General features: G+C 37.5%; 1 protein-coding gene across 2 annotated transcripts in view; it reads right to left on the reverse strand.

The window, feature by feature from the left end:
* The window catches only part of dup (chromatin licensing and DNA replication factor double parked), an 88472-nt gene that overhangs the window by 15699 nt on the left and 49015 nt on the right, over positions 1-23758 (reverse strand). The window contains exons 5-8 of one of the 2 annotated variants that reach the window (XM_081746128.1): positions 18652-18800; positions 11433-11560; positions 6160-6319; positions 708-874 (exon numbers count right to left, since the gene is read on the reverse strand). In XM_081746128.1, coding sequence (XP_081602254.1) covers positions 708-874; positions 6160-6319; positions 11433-11560; positions 18652-18800 — 604 coding nt within the window. Of the gene's footprint in view, positions 1-707; positions 875-6159; positions 6320-11432; positions 11582-18651; positions 18801-23758 lie in introns of both variants that reach the window. The other variant, XM_081746127.1, reaches the window with a different exon arrangement.

Genomic DNA, 23758 nt, shown 5'->3' on the forward strand with positions numbered 1-23758 from the left:
TGAAGATTTGATTGAAATCAGACCGTTAATTTCGAGTCATTAACGTCGAAACATACATACGTTATAAAACAAAAGGCAGTGAACTTTCGCTAACTGCTTCATCAGATAGAAAGGGAAGATTTAGTGATATATTTTTATAGAAAAAGAGGAAAGAAAAGAAAAGCAGTAACTGCGAGTGATGCACATGGTTCTTAAATTTTGTTGTATTAACATAAAGTAGAGATGGGCATCCATTACAATCCAACAATAAACAGAATGCATATATATATATGTACACTCATGTCGAAAATTATTGTCGCATGCCTATAAATAAGTTGTTATAGGAATATAATTTGGTAACGAATTCGCCCGTTATTTCTTATAATGTTAGTATGGGTATAATCGGCAAAGACATGTATGTCGCAAATTTCATGTCAAAAGAGCAGTAAATAAGAGCAATAAAACGAAAATAAAACTTTTTTCTCCATTTAGCAACATTTTGTTTTACTCATTCTAATTTTCGTGTTTATGATTCTTTTCCTATGAAATCTACCACAAATATATATTTCCCGATTATACACATAGTATCAGTATTAAAAATACTCTGCAAAATCATTATCAAGTTATATTCTTACAAGAAGACAGTTATAGATATGCGACAATCATTTTGGATATGAGTGTACATATACATCTAGCCGTTGATTAAAGTTTTCAAAGTTTCTACGTACCTTATCAAGAATGATTTGTGGGATGCCTTTAAGAGCTGCTGGCCGAGGAGCTGTAGATGAGCTGGAATTATTCTCATTCTTGTCTGACTTACTCTGAGACTGATTACTAACTTTCTCCAGAGCCGCCTCCATTCTCCGATTGCAACCGAACAAATTGTGAGCACGACCTACGTAACAATAAAATTTAAAAATCATGCATAATTTTAACTGATTAAGAACACATGAAAGTACAAAACGTAAATTACATTATCTGTTCATTATTTCTAAAGAAATGATCAATTTGGAACATTCCTTCAAGAAAACTAACTTCCACTTTTAACCCTGTCTTCATTATACATAATGAAAATGTAAATCATTAAAACTGTATCCTTTTCTGTAATTTTAATGCCCTCACTACTTCAGTCTTACTCATTTCATCCTATCTTTGTAACTGACGATATGAAACTTAAATATTGAAGACACGTCACATATATATGTTATAGTAAGGTAAGATTATTATATTTCACTTCAGTTTTAGTTCTGAGTGTATATTTAGAAATCATTAATAACATTTAAGAAAGCAGTTAATATTATAAATTTGAATCAAATCTACTTACGTTGAGTTAATATTTGACTAAATAAAAACTAATAAAATTGTGTAGAACAAATTAATTTCATAACGGAGAATAACGAGTACATAATCGTAGCAGCACGAGAAATATCACAGAGTTGACAAATAGTTTACAAACTTTTCAATCCAGTCTTCATAAGTTCCGGTTCATTTCAAGCAAAAAATTTCTTCCATTTTAGAAGAGAAGGAAAATAAAATGCTAACCGCGTTACCTCGTTGTATTGCTAAACTCATGGGTTTCAACGCATTTTCCTTTATGAATTCCCTAGCTTCCTGGTTAAAAACTTCCCAAGTTTCAGTAGCAATTGCGATGAACATCTCATTCTCTTTTAGTTTGGAATATTTCGTGTGTTTTCGCTTACAGACTGTCTCAGCAGCATTTCCTATCTCTTTACATGTTAAATCTAAGTGCAAATGTGTCTACATATGTGACGGTCCATACCAGTCGTTCACTCATTTTCTAAGGTGTTAAAGTCACTCCATCTCGTTGTTTCTCATCATCTCGGGACATTCCAGGTGGTTCTAAAATACTGGCAAGAGTTCATTTAATTATGTTATTTAGCTTCTCCATTCCTAGAACAACTTGGTACATGTTTTCATCAACTTGTTCTTGACATGTACATTCGAAACTGTGGGCAGTCCTCAGGAATTCAGGAGCGTCCAAAAGGAAAATCCTGTTCGCCTTATATGCCTTTATTACTAACAACACACAGCTCTTGCTACTGCTGCTATTTCTTTCGTTGTGTCGGAAATATTAAAGCTCTTCCCTTCCTCTTTCAAACAAATCTCCAGTGAAGATTAAAAAAAAAAAAAAAAAAAATGTCGATCACATTATTAACAGACTGAAGAAAGATTTTAGAGTCTACCCATAAAACGTAGAAGATAATATGACAGACTACAAAAATAGTTTTAAAGTACCTACTACATCTTTTCCCTGTATTAAGTGAGCTTAGAATTCAATGTATTGAAATGATTAGAACAAAATTTACAAAAGAACGAAGGAACATATACTAAATTCAAAAGTTAAAATAAGCCACTTTTTCAAAAGATTCAAAATAAAGAACTAATATGCATGGTTTCAACAAGGTGAATTTAGAAACAAAGTCGACTATTCGAGACATTCTTAACTATAAAAGTTAAATAAATAAAAGTCCAGGTAGAACTGAACGAAGTGTGGACTTTCCTTTTAATTTGTTTAAATATCTTACCTGTGTTTATTTGGTGGACACAGTACAGTTCCTGAGTTCGAAAACCTGCATGTTTTAATACTGAAAGCTAACTAACTAACTCACTCGCTTACTTTATGGCCTATGTAATCTGATAACGGGTTCCTACTGATCTGGAGAAATCTATTTCCCTGACTTCTCCCTGGCCTTTGTCAGGAAATTCCCTGATTTCATGAAAGGTGTCGGATGACATTGACATATAAATAAGGAATAAATAACGGTGAATATTTATATGAGAACATTTATTCTATAGACACAAATAATAATCAATTGTTCATACGTATATTCCACGTACCACCCATAAAAATCTGCAACGTTTCAGACTGTGATCATTAATGGTTGGCAAAGCTGAAATTGGTGTACAATTAGAACCAGAAAAAATATATTTTATAAAATTTCCCTGATTTCCAGTCTTTTTCCCTGACCTGCACCATTTTCGCTGAGTTTTACCTGACTTCCTTGACCAGCAAGAACTCTGCTGAAGGTTCAACCCGGCATACACACAAGCTCTCCATACTTCTGTTCTTCGTTAGCTCGATCCAGTATTTTTTTCTTCTTCCTTTCTTCTGTTCTTAGCCAACTCGATCCAGTTTCTACTTTGAATTTCTATTTCTGCAGGATCAATCATAATATTGTCCTCCCACATATGCAACTAGGTCTTCCTAATGGTCGCTTTTCAATTGAGTTTCGAATTAAAACTTTGAAAGTGTACCTACTTTCTTCCAATTTAGGTACGTGGCCTGCACATGTGAGCCTCCTAGACTTAACGATTTTAACAAGTGTACGTAAACCATTTAAATTATGCAGTTCCTCGTTGTGAAGTTTCCGCCATTCTCCATTTCTGCCACTCTTGCCTCAGTACTTTATTCTCAAATACTTTATCTTCGTTCTTCCCTCAAAGAAGTAACCATATTTCACAACCATACGGCAAAACACGCTTAATTATCGTTTTATATATATATATATTTTAAAAGTGAAATGAAATAAATTTTTTGAGTTTTACGTCCCACAGTTATGCCGGCTACGCTAAAGGAGACGGTGATGATGAGAAATGAGCGAAATAGAGGAATGAAGAAAGTGGAAGGAAACGGGAGGACCCCGAAGAAACACACGCAAGGTGTTTGTCCTCCACAGTTCACGCGGCGGGGGCTGGGATCGAATCCGGGACCCCTAGCACTATATATATATTTTACGCTTTGAACACTTTGACAGTATTGGCGAAGACAAAAGATTTTGGACTGAATTATAAGAAGAATTCCCTGCTTTCAGTCGGCAATTTCTTCATGGATTTCTTAGTGTGTTAATGATGATCCTAGATATCTGAAAAGTGTCCACTTTCTCTCAAGTATTACTTGATATTTTAACATGTCATTCCACGTTTTTAGTTTTCTCAAGATTTACTTCTAAAATTCATGTCCCTGTATGCGTTTAATAAAACTTTTCCATTTCTATTGTCCTCATATCTTTTATCTGACTTACATTACCAGCAGAAGCAACAACCTTGTGGGTACCGTTATAGGGTTCATTGTAATTTGATTTGAAAAGGCCTTCTCGTTCTACCTTCGCATGGAAATTCCCTGTTTAGAGGTTTCATATGGTATCGCGGGAGTTGGCCAAATATACGTTATACTTCTTACGAAAAACTCTCCGTTATATCGTCGTCCTTATTTTCTGTTGGGGTATGTGCATTTAGAACAATAATATCGCACCACCGACACTCAAGAATAATAAGAAAGTAACAAATTCAACACGCTTCATTGCTAGTATCAGCAAACTGAAAGCTATTATCGTAATTTCTGCTATGATTGTAATTTTGCACTTACGTTCCTATGCAAGAGAGGGGAAGGACGGGGCTTGTTTTCAGAAAAGGATTCTGATTTCTATCTGAGGTGTGAAGATCCTTCAGTTTAACGTCCTAGATTTTATGTCCTTTAGGCTAAGGGAGACAGATGATTAAGGCAAGTGATTGATGATAATAGAATTGGTGGAATGAGAAAGTGAAAGGAAACGGGAATATCCCGAGAAAATCCACGGACACGATGTTGTTCACCACAAACTTACTTGGCCGGGTATTGAACCAGACCCCACGCATCAGAGGTAACGCTCTACCATTAAGTCACCATGGTAAATACTAACTCCAACAGAGTATAAAGCTTCAAATGGACATAGCAGACGAATCGTGGACAAGACGTTATGGAATAACACTGAAAACAAATTATATTTTCGCCTTGATGCAGCAGTCACCATCAGTAAAAAAAAAGCAAGTTCTGTCAGTAGCTGTGTGATTTACTGAGTGCTATGTTTGTTCTACAAAGGTATCAATGAATGTATGTTTGAGGGTTGGTTAGTTGATTGAGTTTAGCGTCCCTTTCAGCACAGATGGTATATGAGACGTAGACCTTACGTGGAATCCGAACATGAGCTTCCACCGGGAATCGAAACCGTGGTCCCCGCGCCGAAGACACGTACGTTAACCATATGGCCATGAGGGAGGTTGAATATACGTATTAGCCAATTGGTCGAACATGCGGATGATACCGACTTGTTCCAAATGGACTTCGTGGTACACAAGTTTTCTCGGGGTTCTCCTGTTTCCTCTCACTTTGCATATTCCACCATTTCATTCGTTATCTTTATTACCACCTTTTTGATACCATATCGTTATCGTTATCATCATATACAAATGAAAGTGACTATGTTTGTGTCTTAACTTTTGAACCACCCGACCGATCTCGATCAAATTTTCAACATAGATGAGGTTCGGGACTGGGATGGTTTTTATTATTTCACTTTGACGGTGCAACTTGGGGAAGGGAAAACATTGACCGATATTAGTGCCAAATCCATAGTTTTCGGGGTAGCTGAGATGAACAGTGACACTCCTAAAGCCGTTTAAATCCAAATTCACCCCCAACTTGGGGAAGGGGGAGATATATAGAAATGATCGAAAATGACCGATAATAGTGTCGAATCCATAGTTTTCGGAGATGAGATAAGGGGTTGTCCATTTAAAGTTTTTATTTTAACCCAGTGAAGCGGGTAATCTATGCTCGTTAGAAATAAATTAATAACAGTTCATGATATTACTTAGTAGAGAAAACCTCCAACTAATATTGAAGAAATATAAAATAACTTTTTCCTTTCTCATACAATACAGATGTGAAAGTGAGAAGTCAACCCGCGACGATTAACAGTGAGGGTTCTGGAAAATATCACAAACAAAAACGGACAAACATAGATACGGTAAGAAGGTTACATTAATATGGTATAAAACATTTGTAGGTTGCCAAATATGCTGCGAGTAGTTCAATTAAGGCCTAAAAGATGGACAAAACTTATCGCTCGCATGGAAAATACTGTGGATAGGTAAATTCTGCTGGGAAACACTTGGAGAAAAGTTCTTGGGGAAAATAACGGAAATGGTGATAGAATAACAAAATGCTGTATCTTCGCGATATGCACTACCCACACTGATTGAATCAAGTTGGCACAGAATCGGACCCAATGGAAGACTTTTGTTTCTGCGGCGTTTGACGTGCGGGAGCCTCAAGTCATGTAGTTAGGATGAAGTTTAATGTAGGAAATCTATCTGTGTATTTAAAAAATTTATACTTACTTAGTACATCTTTGGCTGTAGAAATTTTATCTGTAGTTGGAGGTTGTGGTAAGGTACTTGGCTCAATACTAGGCACTTGTTCGATTTCGAATTCAGGATGCCACCTGGTTAGCTTCTCCTTGCCTATTACAATAGGAGGATCTAATTCTTGGAGAAATTTCTGAAAAATAAAATAAAAATTACGATAATTTGTTTATATATGCCTACACTATTATAATGTGGCACACCCACCGTTTATAGTGTCTAGGATACAGCATTTCACACTACGAAAAAAAAAAAAAAAAAAAAACAGTAGGTGTCAGAAGGCTTAAGGACCAAAACTTACAAGTAGGTAAAAACTAAAGCTAGACGAAGGAATGAAAGAGCTAAAATCTGCATTTTCAATAGCATAAAACCTTGGATAAGAAAAGTGATTGCGTGAATGAAATTAGTTCCTACTTCAGGGTGAGCCCTAAAATTTGAGACAACTATAATAAAACACAGATAAATTCTAGCACAGGCATATTTATTTTTATCCTTCAAAATACACTCCTTGACCAACGCACTTGCTTGAACTTCCCTTCATCTTCTTCATGGGCTGTACAAAAAGTTTTGAGGGATGCTGCGAAGCTCCTTTCTCACAGCACTCTAAGTATCTTCCACTGATTGATAAGGCAAGATAAATAAATGAGTAGGAGCAAGATCTGATGAGTAGGGTGGGTGGTGGAGGATACAGGAACCTCTTTACGATAGCAGTGTTACAAGGTGGCGCATTACTATAAAGAAGACACCACACACCCGTTTCATACTTAACTGCTCTCATCTGTCGAATTCTCTTCAGTAGTCGATGCAAAACACCAAGGTAGAGATCTACATTCACTGTCTTTCCTGGAGGAACAAACTCTTTATGGATCAAATCTGCGTCGAAAAAATATTCATTTGCAAACCACATCCGTGCTCACAGGTTAAAGCACGAAAACGGTTGTAGCCTCTTCACGTGTTACACAAAGCAGTGGGCTATGTAGTTTCGATGTCAGCCGCTATGTGGCATACATATTAACTTTTTAAAACAAATCGTCTCATTAATATTTGTTTGCCGTCGCAGGATCCCAAACACTTGATTTTTTTCACAGGTCATAAAGATTTGATTTTCAGTTAGCATCCCTTTCAGCAGCAAGGCTATATAAGGCGTGGACCTACAGCTTAACGTGAGATACGAACCACATAAGCTTCCGCCGGGAATTGAGCCCGGATCTCCCACTTCAACAGTTTAGCCATGAAGGTGTTCTATAGGCCATGAAGAAATTGGAAGAACATGCAAACAAGTGTATCGATCACAGAGGAATGTACTTTGAAATATAAAAATGTATGTTCATATCAGAATTTATCTGTCTTTTATTACAGTTATCCCAGACTTTTGGATCACACCATGCATAAATGCTTACTCTGTATGTGCTCCACTGCACATAGTTATACAACTGTTGTATGTTTAATTACAAGTATTTCTCACTGTTGTGTTGTATTGCTTGTGTTTAGTGTATTTTATTGTTTCATTAAAGATAGTGGAAATCATGACCAATGAATCACCGTAGAGGAACGAACTGTATGGACGAAATGGACGAATCAATGAAGGACATCCAAAGGAATTTTGCTGTAAGGTTTAATAAGCCTCTCCCACCGTAACAAACGATATCGCAATGGAAGAAAAATCTTGCTGAAACATGTTGCATCAAAGACGAATTCTTTTCAGGACGACTATCAACAAGAGAAGACAATTGAGCTGCTGCTGCTGGTCGATTAACGATCACTCAAAAGAATTAGTGCGATAGCAACCACAGGAGATGGAAGTAAGAGAATAACTCAATGAAGTGTTTCCCAAAAGATGCATTGGCCAGGATCTTTATAGTTATCAGCAACTCTGAGCTGATCTTCCAGAAATCCTGATAATGTCATCGTATAACGATGTATTGTGGAAGCATATCAAACAGAAGATTGTCAGCACTCGTTAACACAATTAACGAATTTAAAAGAAGCTGTACGATGTGCATTTTCTACGATCATCCCAGTACTGCAGAATTTCGCACCGTACCTGAAAGAAAAACTCTGGTAAGAAAATGGTGGTGTACACACAAACACGCTGAGACAAAGTGTTGTCTATAGCCTCTTCAGACAACACATATCTTTTGTTATTACAGTATACTCTATTCACTTCAGATCCATCAGGTGCCGTTTGAAATATATACGAGGTGTGTACAAAATGTGCCGGTCGCATATAACACAGGGCATGTTCGATTTACAGACATTTCCGTCACTTTTCAACATAATCTCCGTCCACCACACACCACTGCAATCTTTCTATTTCACTGCTAAAAGTGCCTGAGAAGTCTTTTCCTCGGGTATGTTTAGACAGTGGAAAGTATCACTTCCAAGGGCACATTTGGACTAAAAAGTCCGCCTCAAAGAATCCTTCTGGTTTGAAAACGGCAGGTCACTGAGGATAGTTCTTGGAAACAGAATGGATATGGAACCATTTCCATGTTCTTATTCTCTAAAAATGCTTCTTACCCGGGAGACCATCTTTCCTTCATTCAGTTGTCGAAGGACCTAAGATTAATCAACCTTGATAACTTCAAGTGGTCTGGCAAAATTCTTTCCATAATGCAATGAAAGAATCTTGTAAGGTTATAGAAATTGCTTAGAACGGTGACCTTATGTTCTCCATGACCACAGGAGCAATGTTTTTGAAGTGGTTGCACAAATTGGACATTCGGACCTTGGCTGACCTTCAGTTGACTTCTGACTCCCCGTAAATTTCCGCATTCACTTCCATGCAGTGCAGTTAGCAAACGCAGTGTCCCCATTCAACTGGCAATGAATATTAATACCTTTTTCACAACATGTAGATAAAATCTTTACTAGACACATCTAGACTGAATAAGACATTCAGGTTAGTATTAAAAAACTTCCTTTTATACATTAATATATTAAAAACCAACACAGACGCTTAATTTTTTTGTACAGTTTAAAGTCTAATGTTAATTTAGGTGTAATCATAGTGATCTACTCTCAGTTTTTGAACTATGGCAAAGCGGTACGCACTTTTGGTACGCGCCTCGTACATATGGGGCAACAGTGAAGTTAAAGATACATGGTTAGGTACGTGACACATTCCTATGGCTCATTCTAGATTAAAAACTTGTACGAAACCACTGGCACTTACAGCTTTGTATCTCATAGATACATCGTTATCTAATCACTGGCAAAGTGAATCTTTTGCAGAGGAGTGCACTTTAAGACACAAAAACACTAGTCCATCCTGTTCTCTCCCCTGGTGATTCCTCTGTCGAGAAAACTGAAGGTATGAATGATCCTGATTGATCATTGTCAATGTCAAGTCTTTATAGCTTATTTTTAAGGACAGAATGGCGTCTCAGGGTGTCTACTAAAATTCCAAAATAAAATTTCGTGACCTTTTCTTTACCAAACCATAAAATTTCGTAACATTCTAAAAGGGTGAATTTGGGTACCATTAGGTGAATTTTCATGCATGCGATTCGTAGCGTCTAAAGCCGATCATAGACATCTTTGGTGATGAATTTTGACGTTTTATAGAATAAAATTTTTCAAAAACATGAAATGAAATCTTTAAAATGAAAGTTTTACGTCCCACGGTTATGCCGGTTAGGCTAAAGGAGGCGGTGATGATGAGAGATGAGTGAATGGAGGAATGAAGTGGGAGAACCCCGAGAAAACCCACGAGCACGGTGTTTGTCCACCACAAAGTCCACACGACGTGAGCTGGGATCGAACCAGGGACCCCAAGCACCGGAAGTGAACGCTCTACCACTGAGCCACCGTGCCCCCCATTTTTTTTTCAATCTGTATTTTTGTTTGTATAAATAATAATAATAAAATCGTGACCCAAACGCTAAATTTCGTGACTTTTTCTTGACTTTCAAGACCGTTTTCTGATTTCGTGACAGATAGACACCTTGCATCTCTTTTGGTTTTTGTAAGACTACTTGTTAAATTATCATTAAAGGCTATGGGATATTAGGTTTGTTAGAACCTCTGAGAGGAATGTACGTGCGTAGCTAGACTTATGTATAATAAATTCTAAATTGATGCATCTTAAAGTCTAGTACATGTAACATCGTAGACTGACAATATAATTATGTTTATAGATATGTGACGCTATTGAACTGGAATACACTTTCTATTAAACTGAGGACTTTTTTATTATTATTATTTAAGAGCTTCGCGTAATTACGTTAGAGATGGGCAACCTTTTGATGTCAGAGCTTTAACCTTCAATCATAATACCATATTTACTAGAATCCAAGACGCCACTGATTCCAACACACACTTTCACTCGCTGTGTTCAGAAATCAAAGGAGTCAACAGTGAGTCCGCAACGTCGTCCAGATTGTCACTTCCCACATCATGATTTCCTTTCCTATCTTCCCAGACGATATCATTCTCGCTTTTGTCTACTGCATTGGAAAGCCAGTATTTCTTACACATTTTCCGATGAACATGTCGGAATTACGCGTTTGGTTTCTACTGTGGCGTTCAAACTCGAGGTTTGGATCACTAAGCCATTATTCTACTGCTCCTGTACCTTGGTTTCAAACTATTTCTTGATGCTTAAGCATAGAAGCTGGACTCATGTCATGCCATTAGGAATTACAACTAACTGTTTTGATTCACCATAGTTATTCCTTGACATTGTCAGTCAGATGTTCGCAAAATATGCCAGTCAATTATCAATTCCTGATTCCTGAGATGGACTCCAGTTGCAGTATATCCGTTTGTAATAGACCCAATGTATGCGAATCGAAGGTATATTCTGATTTAAGAAGGCCTATTTGGTCCAAGAAGGTGCTCCTTACATTCGAATTAATACGGTATATGATCCTCAAGTGTCAAAATGAAATCTTTCAGTTTAACGCACCACGATTATGTCCTGTAGGGCAAGGGAGATGGATGATTAAAGCAAGTGTATGATGGAAAATTTGGTGGAATGAGAACGTGGGAGGAAATGGGAGTACCGCGAGAAAACCCACGAACATGATGTTGTCCACCACAAACTTACTTGTCAGGGGATCGAACTAGGGACCCGATACACCATTGGTAAGCGCTGTACACTTAGCTAGAGTCCACTCCCTCCTAAGTGGGATGAGATTCATATCCTCACTACCAATTTTCCCATCATTCACTTGCAATTATTTTCATTAATCTCATGCATGGAACATTAAAGTAAAGAATTTACTTCATTTCATTTCTTGACTCACCTCGTGGTGATCCTTGACGATATCTAGTAGTAAGGACTCAAACATGTTTTTCCTTTCCAATAGGCAGGATGGAGTCATCAGTGTTTCGTGATTGTCTTCTACCTTTTCTTTGTCCTCCATGGAATGACCTTCATCAAAAGAATTCTCAACTTGAAAATCAAGAAAACGTTCTATTAACTCTATATTCATAGTTTTTGATATTTAGTTTTATTTATTTATTTTCCCCATTTCGCTTATAAAATAGAAGTGAATCACTCTTAACTAATGTAATATTAGCGGTATGGTCTTGCACAAAAATTAAAACGTGAATAAGAAATGTTATTTAATTCTTATATTGCGAAAATAATCAAATGACCCCAGAAGTAGGGTTTCTAGAAAAAATTGCTCAGCAAGCCCAGTCACAGAGAGAAAGAAGAATGTCAGTAACTCTCAAGAAGGAAAGTTGAGCACTGCGCCAATATTAGATACTCTTCACAGGAGGATTAACCAAACGGAGCCAATATTGATAATCTGCACCAAATTATATTTGGTCTAGGAATTAATTCGTGCGGGTGGACAAGAGATGGCGCAACGAACGGAGCGTCCCACAGTTCCGTGTATCCACACATGTGTTGCAAACCCCTGTCATCGCGTATCGTTCGTAGTATAGGGCAGTGGATTAAAGCGTCAACAACACCAGTTTGTAGTTAAGTGAACATGGCGCAATTTGTGCCTGATAAAGTGTTTTTGCGGGGTGTCCTGCTGCATTACTTTAACATGCAGAAAAGTGCGACTGAAAGTCATCGTATTTTGGTGGAAGTGTATGGTTACCATGCTCTAGCTGAGCGAACGTGTCAGAAGTGGTTTGCACGGTTTAGAAGTGGTGATTTCGGCTTGGCAGACCAAGAGCGAGCTGGACAGCCAAAAAAAATTTCAAGACGAAGAATTGACAGCATTGCTCGAGCAGGATTCGTGTCAAACGCAGGAACAACTTGCAGCAGCATTACGCGTTGATCAAACAACAGTCTCCAAACGCTTGAAAGCCATGGGAATGATTCAAAAGATGTCACATTGGGTTCCACATGAATTGAAAGACAGAGACGTTGAAAGACGAAAAACCATTTGCGAATTGCTGCTTCAACGACAGAGCAGAAAGGGGTTTCTGCATCGAATTATTACGGGTGATGAGAAGTGGATCCATTACGAGAACCCTAAACGAAAAAAGGCCTGGGTGAAACCAGGTGAACCAGGTCCATCACAACCAAAACGAGATATTCACTGTGCAAAGGTTATGCTATGCATATGGTGGGATATGAAAGGTGTGGTGTACTATGAGCTGCTGCAACCGGGTGAAACTATGAATGGAGAACGTTATCGACGACAATTAATGCGTTTGAAGCAAGCTCTGGCCAGAACACGACCAGAATGGGAGAACAGACATGATAAACTTATTGTTCAACATGATAACGCTCGCCCACATGTCGCAAAACCGGTCAAAACCTATTTAGAAAATGTCGGATGGGAAGTTTTACCCCACCCGCCGTATTCACCAGACGTTGCTCCTTCGGACTACTACTTGTTCGATTGCATGAACAACGATTTGATTGGACAGCGGTTTACTTCTTCAGAAGATATCGAAACATGGGTCTCTGACTGGATCGCTTCCAAGGATGAGGACTTCTTTCGCCACGGAATCCGTACATTGCCTGACAGATGGGCGAAAGTGGTGGCTAGCGATGGACAATATTTTTCTTAAGGTATTTATGTATTTTGTGTTTGTACTACAGCTTCAATGTGTGCGTACCAACCGCACGAATTAATTCCTAGACCAAATATGAAAGTTTAGAATTAATTATTTACGTTTTTTAAATGTAGAGTTTTGATTTAGAGTGACTTCACAACTGCCCAAACAATAACGCACTGATAACAGTTGATATTTTTCTTATACGACATTAGTATATCCATGAGATAGTGATTCAATTACTAGAAGAGTTCATACCAAACAAATACGAGTACACAATAACTAGAGCATAGATTTTTCCAATAAAGCGAACACACAAAATAATAATATCTGATATCTTTGTTTGGACAAATTTACAACGACCAAACATCCTAATTAGAGTATGTGCAACCTTCTGTAGCACTGTGAGCTCAGTACAAACATTCTGTAACACTTTGTGCCCGATCAAATTCCCAACAAAGAAAGCGGCCACGAAGTACAGAAGAGCGTGGGAAATTTCATAATAACGAATGCTCGATTCAATTAAGTTATTGGTCAGTTCTCGTATACACCCAGACTTACTGAATATTGAATTCACAACAGATGACGAAGTTTAAAATTAGAGCAGTTTTGTATTTGGCAGCACACTAATTAACGTTGCCTGCCTGAAAATTAATTTATTTACGACAAAAGCAGAATCTAACTGCTGTTCTGGCAGACTCAAATCTCTATCTCCATCTGAGTTATCCGTAACATAAATTTTCTGTCTGTTTTCTGCTAGATATATTTTGCTGGAACTACACGTGAGAACATGTATTCTGGTAAAATTCCTGCAGTCTTTGATTATTTACTTTGAACTGTAGTACATACAATTAAAATGATTAAATTTTCACACGATATCGATGTGTGTAGTACAATGTTAGCGGAACACAGAAAACAGAATGCTGGACTGGCTGAACTTGAACTCCGATCTCTAATGGATGGAGCTTTGTCTTTTTTTTTTTTCTTTTTAATATTTATTTAACACAGGGATCATCTTACCGCTGTAGAGCCAAACGACTGATGCGATTGAAAAAAAAAAAAGTATTATTTTAGATTGAAGACCACCTACTTTTTATTTTTTCACATCCTTACTCGTAACAATTACTCTATGGCCCCGGACATATTATACACCCTGTTCATTGTATATGGCAATAAAAAAAAAAAAAAAGTTATGTAACACGAAAAATAAAAAGCCACTGAGAACAACGAATATTGTGATACCTAATAAAACATGTGATGTTATATATACACGAGAGGGAGTCCGAAAGTTTTGCCCCTCTCGTTTTCTCCAAGAAACGAACAGCAATTTGGGAAACAAGACAGCGGTTGTACACGCAACAAACTCAGATACAAGTAGGTATCGTTCGCCCGCAATCTTGCATATGGCGCTATCGCGATGCCTGTGCAACGCGGAGATGAGTCTCACGGTCTGAGCCTGGTAGCTATGGAGAGAAGGCGCGTTTTGACGTCATGGTCAAGGGAGTAAGTGTGAGCAGTTGTCCGCTATAAACGGGCACGTGGCGTAACGAAAGCAGAAATTCATAACCGCCTCGTGGAAGTCTATGGGTCTGATGTGATGTCGAAACAAATGGTGAGGAGATGGTGTCGCCAATTCAGTGAGAGGAGGCAGCAAGTGCTGGACACACCGAGACTTGGAAGGATGTGCATGGCCACTACAGACGGAAATGTCAGGATGGTGGATAACATGATCCAGTGACTTCCATCTGTTTCCGGTTTTGAACAAGATTCTCGGTGGCAGGCGCTGTGGAGGCAATGCTGAAGTCACAGAAGCGGTTCGACGCTTCTTCCGTATGCAGAACCCTGAATTTCACCTAGAAGGGTTTTTGAAGCTTATGGAGCGGTATGACATGTCTCAATATACATGGTACTTATGTGAAAAAGTAATGTATGTCTGATCTTTAATGTCACATGCTATTTTTGGTTTTGCATCCACACCTCTGTCCTTAGTTACCTGGAGAAACTTATTTTCGGACTCCCCCTCGTATATACCCATCATTCATTTCGCTATTGAACGATACTTATGTTCGTAGACGGCTAATACAGGCAACCTACAAATTTTACACATTTAGTCATACATCGTAGAGTCGCATTGGCAAAGTCCGTAAGGTGTCTATCTACTTATCGAACGGACCATATCTGATTCCCAGGAGGGGCAGAATTTATGAAATTGTGGAGCATTACCTTCATACCACCCGTGGGAGATATTGGCTTGTCCCAAATGGAAGAGGGAGAGTTCTTACATTTAGTCATATATCGTGAAATGGCAAGTAATTATTTAAAGATATAAGTGTTACATCACTCAACAGATTTATTAATAAATTTAACATATTGTTGGGTATCATAATTCATGGCAGTGTCGTAATTAAGGATGCATGGAAAATACAAAATTGGACCCCCCCCCTCCATTCTTAAGTTTATGACTATACATAAAATTGATACAAAAAGAGAACACTTTTTTTTATTACTTTAGATCTTCCTCTTGCTCATATTAATAAAAATTATACACATTATTAATTATTATACCCAGCTTGATTTTGTTTTCATTGTTGCCAAGCACGAAAGAAAACTTTAATTCACTCTCAGCAGAAAATTATTGAATACTGTCAAATAGTTTCTGTTTATTATTCCAATTTCTATACAGACTGTTCGCGGTAAATTAAATGAATTTTTAAGCCATTTAACCAGAAAATATCAGAAGATTACGGAACAAACTCAGGAAAAAGTGTGAAATAATATGACACCTCTATAGTGGATTTTAACATCATAAAGTTAATCTGCGAAAGTTAAATGAGCGTGGTTTTACAGTGGGCCACCCCACATTGTGGGTCCGTTAGTTGCGCCACTGACCCACGGCATGCCTAAGAAATGTATTTTAGTAACTTGTGTCAAGAGTTGTTCAAATAACTCTAACACAATTCTCAGACTGTTTTTCCTGCTGATCTGGTGACTAGCGACTGTGCTTTCGGCGCACGTACACTCGGGTTCGATTCCCGGTGGGAGTACAAAAATTTAATTTCATAATCATTCACTTTCAGTAATCATCCATCTCCTTTACCCTAAAGGGCATAGACGTTGGACCTTAAACTAAAACATTTCATTTAATTTTTAAAATCCTCAGACGTGTCACTACTGTTTAGATCATAATCTCGTTTGTATCGAGGAGATTACAAAGACTTTCCTTATTCTTCAATAGTTTCAGAATCCAGGGATACTTTACTTTCTCCTGTTTGTAAATCTCTTCCTCAAGCAGAAGGGGCTTCTCTTTCATACACTTATCATTCACCACACAGTAGCATCTGTTCAATCAGCCATTTACAAGGATGTGATGGGGCGTATACGGGAGTATACACCATATTGTGAATTCCAAAATGCGGACACACTTTCATCTAACTAGAATCTTTCTATTTCAAATGTGCCCTCGGAAAATAATGAAACATACTTCGGCCCCACCCCTACCGCTCTCACGAAGGATCCTTTTCTTTACTTTGAGAAAAGAAGTGAATGACATCGGCTGTGTTGCCAATTTGTCATTCAGTCGCTTGGTTTTGGCGAGTGAAGATCATAGGCTACTTAGAATGACTAAAAAAGACAGTGCACAGTAAAGCTCGCATAATAATTTAACGTGGCAATCCTGTTCGCATCCAAGTATTGAAGGATCTCGGTCACAGCAACCGGTTCCTCCCCTTTCGACGGAAGTAGGGGAAAATACACATCGACAGTGGCGCTAGCAGGGACACACTTGAAATAAAAAATGCTCTAACTCGTTATCTAAACTTTTGATACAAGAATGCTGGGTCAAGTTCACTTCTAAACTATAATGAAATCTAAGAAAAATAATTAAGTGACAGTAATTATGCAGCATCATATTGACTTTGTATCTTCGTATTTTTCAGTAGATCTGATTTTTTTTATTTATTATTATTATTATTATTATTATTATTATTATTATTATTTATTTTTAACAATCCCCTCTTTGAATACAAATAGCCAAATACATATCTTTACATGTGGAATGCCTGAAATTGTGTTGACAAGACACTTGTGTTTAGAAAATGCACACAAATCAGTGAATTTCGGAAAATGAATGCGGACGGAAACTTTCACTCTCAAAATGCGGACATGCCCACATAAATGCTAACATATGGTAACCCTAGCGAATACCTACCTAATAACTATCAGCGTCTAATCAACCTCAAATTTATGAGAAAACGAACGTATGCGGGAGTGAATATAGGCTATATATATATATTTGAAAACGGTTTAGCGTATATCCGCCAAAAATTCTAGCATTGCATCACTAGCATTCATCGAATCGGGGAGTACAGAAAGGTAACTGCCACTATAGAAGTCTATTCCTGGAGTGTACAGCATGGCAACTATCATTATAGGTCTCTACTTCTAAGTCGCTATCTTACGCTCACTCACAAAGATTTTACAAATTAACTTCCAGGAACAAGTCTTCTATAACGTTTAACTTAATTCTTTTAATTAATCACTTATGTATGCACACTACCGTAAGTTAGTACCTGGGTGATTCAGAAAGTAATGCCTCCAAGCCCATTACTTGGCCAATAGTACTGCAAACATTCTGAAATGTTTATCATTAATGAACCGATGTTTCCTCTATAGAATGTCACTTGTTTCGCCTTCCTATCTCTTCTCGTTTCAGAGTAATGCAGCAAACCATGGCATCCAATGGTGACGTCCGGTTGAAACAGCGTGGTGTCATTGAATTTCTGACTGCGGAAGGTTGTGCGCCCAGGAATATTGATAGCCGCCGGCAACTAGTGGATACACCATTACAACCAGGAAACGAAGCATCAGTTGACGGAGTACCGTCACACGTCCTTTCCTCCGCCAAAAATTCAAATGTGTCCCATCCGCTGGCAGTGTTAATTCTCTGCCTCATCCTGCCTATAGTCCGGATCTTGAGCCCTACGATTTTTGGCCCTTTCCCAAACTTAAGGATCACCTTAAGGGCCAACACTACAGTTGTGAAGCGGAGGTGGAAGCAGCAAGTCGACAATGGTGTCGCCAGCAACCAACGCATTCTTCGCCAACGACATGAAAAACCTTGTTTCGCGTTGGTGCAAGTGTGTTGACCGTAATGGGGACTACGTTGAAAAATAATACCACCATTTGTAGTTGACATTACAAGCTTTCTAATGATTCCTGTATTGGTGCTGTCAAACATAAATGAAGGTATCACCTTGGAGGCATTACCTTCTGAATCACCCTCGTACAAGTCTCTACCACTATTAAGTTATGGGATACGCACTTTTATTAGAAATAACACTAAACTTTAGTTTCCAACATGGTGCGTTAGCTTACAAGAATATATGCCTTTCCCAACTCTCAAATCTAAAGGAAATAAGCATGGATTTAGCAACAGCTCAAACTTGTAAAATAAAACTAATATATATCTGTTTCTAACATCCGGCAACTTTCTATACTTACTATCTCGTTTATAATTTAAGTTGGGCACGATTACAAGATCGTATTGCTCTCCTCGTGCACCACCAAAGCTTTTAAGCTTTTCCTGTCGAAAGAAAAACGCCGACGGAAACACCTTCTTTATTTGTCCCAATAGATGTTCAGTAAAGTTCCTGAAAGACAAGACATTATGAATTCAAAACTACCTTTTATTTCAGCATGGATAACATTTTATTAAATGTCGGAAAGTGCACACAAAACCGATTGGTAAGAAATCTACATGAAGTCTCTTGCTTATCTGGTATTGCTCTAGTTTTCTGTTTCTTGCTTGTTTCCCGAGCCCCAACAAACTACAAAGCTTTCAGCAATATTTTGTATAGATAATTCACTCCCAAGCGAAATATCTTTGTTGCTATAGTCCAAGTTTCGACTTTGTGCTAAGATATAGAAAGTTCAATGTTGATCCTGCATTGTGAGACAATTGGTATTTAACAATTTCGTTAACTTCCTGGCAGTCTGGTGCATTAAAAAAGTACATCAGGTAGTAAACAGAAACAGGCATGTGAAATACGAGAGTCGTTTCAAAAGTCTTGCACACAGCGCACGCCCAACCGGTTGAATAGTGTGATCAAGTTCAATTTTATGTCAGTTCTGAGTAAGAGTTTGGATTAGACAGTTGGGTCTGTGTTTGCTGGTTCATGTGGCTGTGTTGTGAGAAATTCAGTGTTAAAATGGAAGATTAACCTGACTCAGGTCGGATTACACGTAGTGACCAGCGTTCCTATATCAAAATCGAAACTCTACGTGGAAAGAATCCAACTGAAATTTACAATACTTTGCGAGGTTTGTGGAAATAGCGTAGTGGATCACAGCGCTGTATCTCGATGGTCACGTCGTTTCCGTGAAGGTCGTGCAAGCACTGCGGACAACCCAAGAAGTAGAAGACCATCAACTGCAACAGACTACACCCCTGAGATTGTTGTGAATGGTATTTTGAAAGAGAATCGACAAAAACATGAGGAAATTGCATATGAGGCCAGAAATGTCTGCCACTTCAGTTTACAGAATCATTACTGAAAAGTTAATGAGAAAAATCGCTGTCAGATGAGTTCCACATGATCTGAGTGAAGAGCAGAAAGCATGTCACAAAAAAAAAAAAAAAATCGCACAATTACTTCAACGTAGAGATGCAAGGGCTCGAAAAAAATAGCTTTTTTTTAAAAAAAAAAAGCTTGGTTTTATCTGCTTCGCTTTTTTGCTTGGGAAATTTTGGGCTTTTTTGAAAATTTTGGTTTAAACTGATAAAACAGACTTTGTTTCGCTTCTCTACAACCAAAAAACTCATTTAATTAGTGGTTAATGCAGATAATAATATGAAACCTAGAAGAATTTTTAAAATTCTTAACATATTTACATTATGAATTCCAAAGGATTAACCAATATACGTAATAATATTTTAGCCTCTTGTATACAATAAGTACTTTAAAAATGATACACAAATAACTAGCAAAATTGTATGTAGTATTTTCACTTCAAACTATCACAGATTCTTTTTGAAGCAAAATAAAGAAAAACTTGAGAGAAATCTGCACATCAAGAGCTTCGTTTCGGGTGGTTCTGAACATTCTTGAAATTTTACAGTTAAGTTTTAACTTTCATATACATTGTATGAATATTTCGAACAATTTTTTCACTGATTGATCACATACGTAATAATCTGTTATCACCTATCAGGTGCTTCAGATCTGCAAAATCAGTAAAGCTCCAAATTCTGTAATGCACTGACTGTTCTTTAAGGTTGTTCAGAATCGGGAAAGTATCGAATTTTCTGTTCATGGATTATATACGTAATAGACGATTCATCTGAGCATATAGTTTCCTAGGCTGTAGAATATATAACCACCATCACGGTTTACCCAGTCCTAAAGGTTTCTGAATTTTTAACAAGAAAATTCAACATATCGTTAAGAAACTTTAAAAAAACTATGGAATACATTTAAAAAGAGTGGAAGAATCAATCACTGTTCCAATTCACAAGAAAGACGACAAAATTGATTGTAATAATTATCAAGGCATTTCTCTTAACATTCTATTAATAAGACTGACCCCATATACAGATGAAATTATTGGAGATTATCAGTGTGGATTTAGTCGAAATCGACCAGATATTTACCATTCGACAAATACTGGAAAAGAAATGGGAATATATTACCCAGTACATCAACTGTTTATTGATTTTAGAAAGACTTACAACTCGGTTAGGAGGGAAACATCGTACAACATTCTTACAGAATTTGGAATACCGAAAATCTAGATTTATTAAGTGTTTACATGAATCCCAGAGTAAAGTCCGAGTAGAAAAATGCGAGCTTCCACGTCAAGATTGACCTGAAACAACGATATGCGTTATCGCCGTTATTATTCAGCTTTGTTCCGGAGTACGCTATAAGAAAAATCAAAGATAGGAACCAGAGCCTAGAGTTGAATGGTATTCACCAGGTTACGGAATATGCTGATGATGTAAATCTGACAGAACAATCGAAAGAACTGCAGAGGCCTTACTAAACGCCTGCAGGGACAAGAGTAAATGCAGAGAAATCTAATTACAAGGAATTTCACAAGAATCGTAATACGGAAAATTATGAATGCTTAAAAATGTCAATACTTTCGACACAGTGGATACTTTCAAATATCTTGGATCAGTATTACCAGACCAAAATCATATCCACAAAGAAATTAAATGTCGACTGGAATCAGGAAATCCTTGTTATTATTCAGTTCAAAATATTTTGTCGTCGCGAATTCTGTCAAGGAATTTAAAGCTTAAAATATATAAAATGATAATCATGCCTGTTATGCTTTATGGTTGTGAAACATGGTCGCTTACGCTGAGGGAAGAACGCAGACTGAAATTATTTGAGAATAAAATTCTGAGACGAATATTTGGACCCAAGAGGAACGGGAATGGGGAATGGCGGAAACTTCATAAGGAGGAACTACATAATTTATACGGTTTATCAAACATCGTTAGTCATATCAAGTCTAAGAGGCTCAGGTGGGCAGGTCATGTAGCCAGAATGGAAGAAAGTAGGAACGCTTTCAAAGTTTTAACTGGAAACCCAATCGGGAAACGTCCATTAGGAAACCTAGGCCCAGATGGGAGGACAATATTAAGATGGATCTAGCAGAAATAGGAATACAGAGTAGAAACTGGATTGAATTGGATAAGGACAGAAGTCAATGGAGAGCTTTTGTGGCCATAGAGAAAGAGAGAGAGAGAATACATTTAAGTACACAACATGAGTGAGTGGTTAGCTTTCGCGCTTCTATCGTGAAGTCCGGGATTCAACCCCGCATTCGACCATTTTGACAAAAGGTTTTCGTAATTCCATCTGTGAATGTAGAGATAGTGCGTGTACTGAGAGTCCTGGCCGACTTCTTTTCTACTCGTTTTTAAATCTTTGTTATTACTAATTACCAGCAGTGATGGATTTGTGAAGAAGGTTAGGGTGGGGATGTCTTTCGGATTGACGCCGCTACCCCGAAATTACGGAATTTCTAAAACAAACTAAATATTAGTTTTGCCTTTACTCATAAACTTCAAGCTGTCCTCAAAACATTAGGAATTTTTAGAAAAACTAAGCATTAATAAGAAAAGCCCCTCCCAAAATACTTTTCTAAATCCGCCACTGATTATCAGTATAAAATGGTCTTCAAGGGTATATCTGGAAGCTTATAGCTGAATATACAAACGTAACGAAATATTTGTTATGCCTGTACTCATAAACTTAAGCACCTCTTAAATAAAAGTTAGGAATATTTAGAAAAAACAAACATTATTCAGAAAAACTCCTCCCAAATATTTTTCTAAATCCGATACTGATTATTTCTATCAAATGGTATTCAAGGTTGCATCCGGAAGATTATTGTTAAATCATTGCACAGCTACAGTATAACGGAATTGTGGAAGTAAGCTCTGACACATATATTGAGAAAAGTACGCTCTGATGGATATACTGAAAAACATAAGTTTAATTATGTGCTAGAAGCTAGAGTACTAAGCTCTAAGAAGTGAAACACGGATGACTAAAAAGAAATGATCTAGAGAAGAAAAAAATGTCGATAATTCAGAAGTTAAAATAAAGTTAAATAACTTCTAAAATTGCCCTCAAATACTACGTACTTTAGGTTTACTTTAATTCATAAACCATGTGCTCCATCCATCATGATGGTGAATTTCAGAGCGAAATATGGCATTTAGGTTATGGAATCTTATTTAACTTTAAAGTATACTATAAGAAAGCTATTTAAACAGAAAAATCATGAAAATGGAAAAAAGCCAAAATTTCCAAAATTCTCGTTTTTTTTTCAAAAAAGCCGGCTTTTTACGTGCAAAAAACCATCGATTCAAAAAAGCCGGCTTTTTTGCATCTCTACTTTAACGTTACCGAACAGAAGGACATCAGTTTCTACGAAGAATTGTTGCAATTGATGAAACCTGGATACAAGATTTTGAATTAGAACTGAAGTCTTAGTCGTCACAATAATGGAAAATTTCCGACTCTCCACGCCCGAAGAGATTCCGCTGCCAACAATCAAAGGTTAAACTCATAACGATCTTCGCTATGACATGAATGATAGCTAGAGTGCCACAGGGGATGTCGGTAACAGGTGAATACTACAAGCTGTTTCTGCAAAATGTTTTGCGTCCGAAAATTCGTCAAGAAGGCCACGGACACTTGCAGCTTCTTCTCATTTTGCACAATAATGCAAGAACGCATACTGCCCTACGAGTGAGGGAAACAGACACGTATGGATAGCAAAAACTTCCCCACCCACCACATATAGCCCTGATTTGAGCCCACCAGACTGATTTGTTTCCCAAACTGAAGGGACCACTCCGTGGAAAACGTTTCAATACAACTGAATTATCTTCCAGTGAGGTGACCCGAGTGATCAGATAGCTCAACAATGAAGATGCCCTATCCGGAATACAGAATTTACCAAAACTTGGGAAGCTGTCTTAAGCAAAGAATAGAGATTATATTGAAGGCATGTAAAGGTATTTTGTATAGTAAATTATTCACTTCCATAATATCTTTCAGTGTGCACAACTTTTGAAATGACCCTC

This window comes from Thermobia domestica, chromosome 18 (genome assembly GCF_964235325.1).
Source record: "Thermobia domestica chromosome 18, izTheDome1.hap1.1, whole genome shotgun sequence".
NCBI classification, from domain to species: Eukaryota; Metazoa; Arthropoda; class Insecta; order Zygentoma; family Lepismatidae; genus Thermobia; species Thermobia domestica.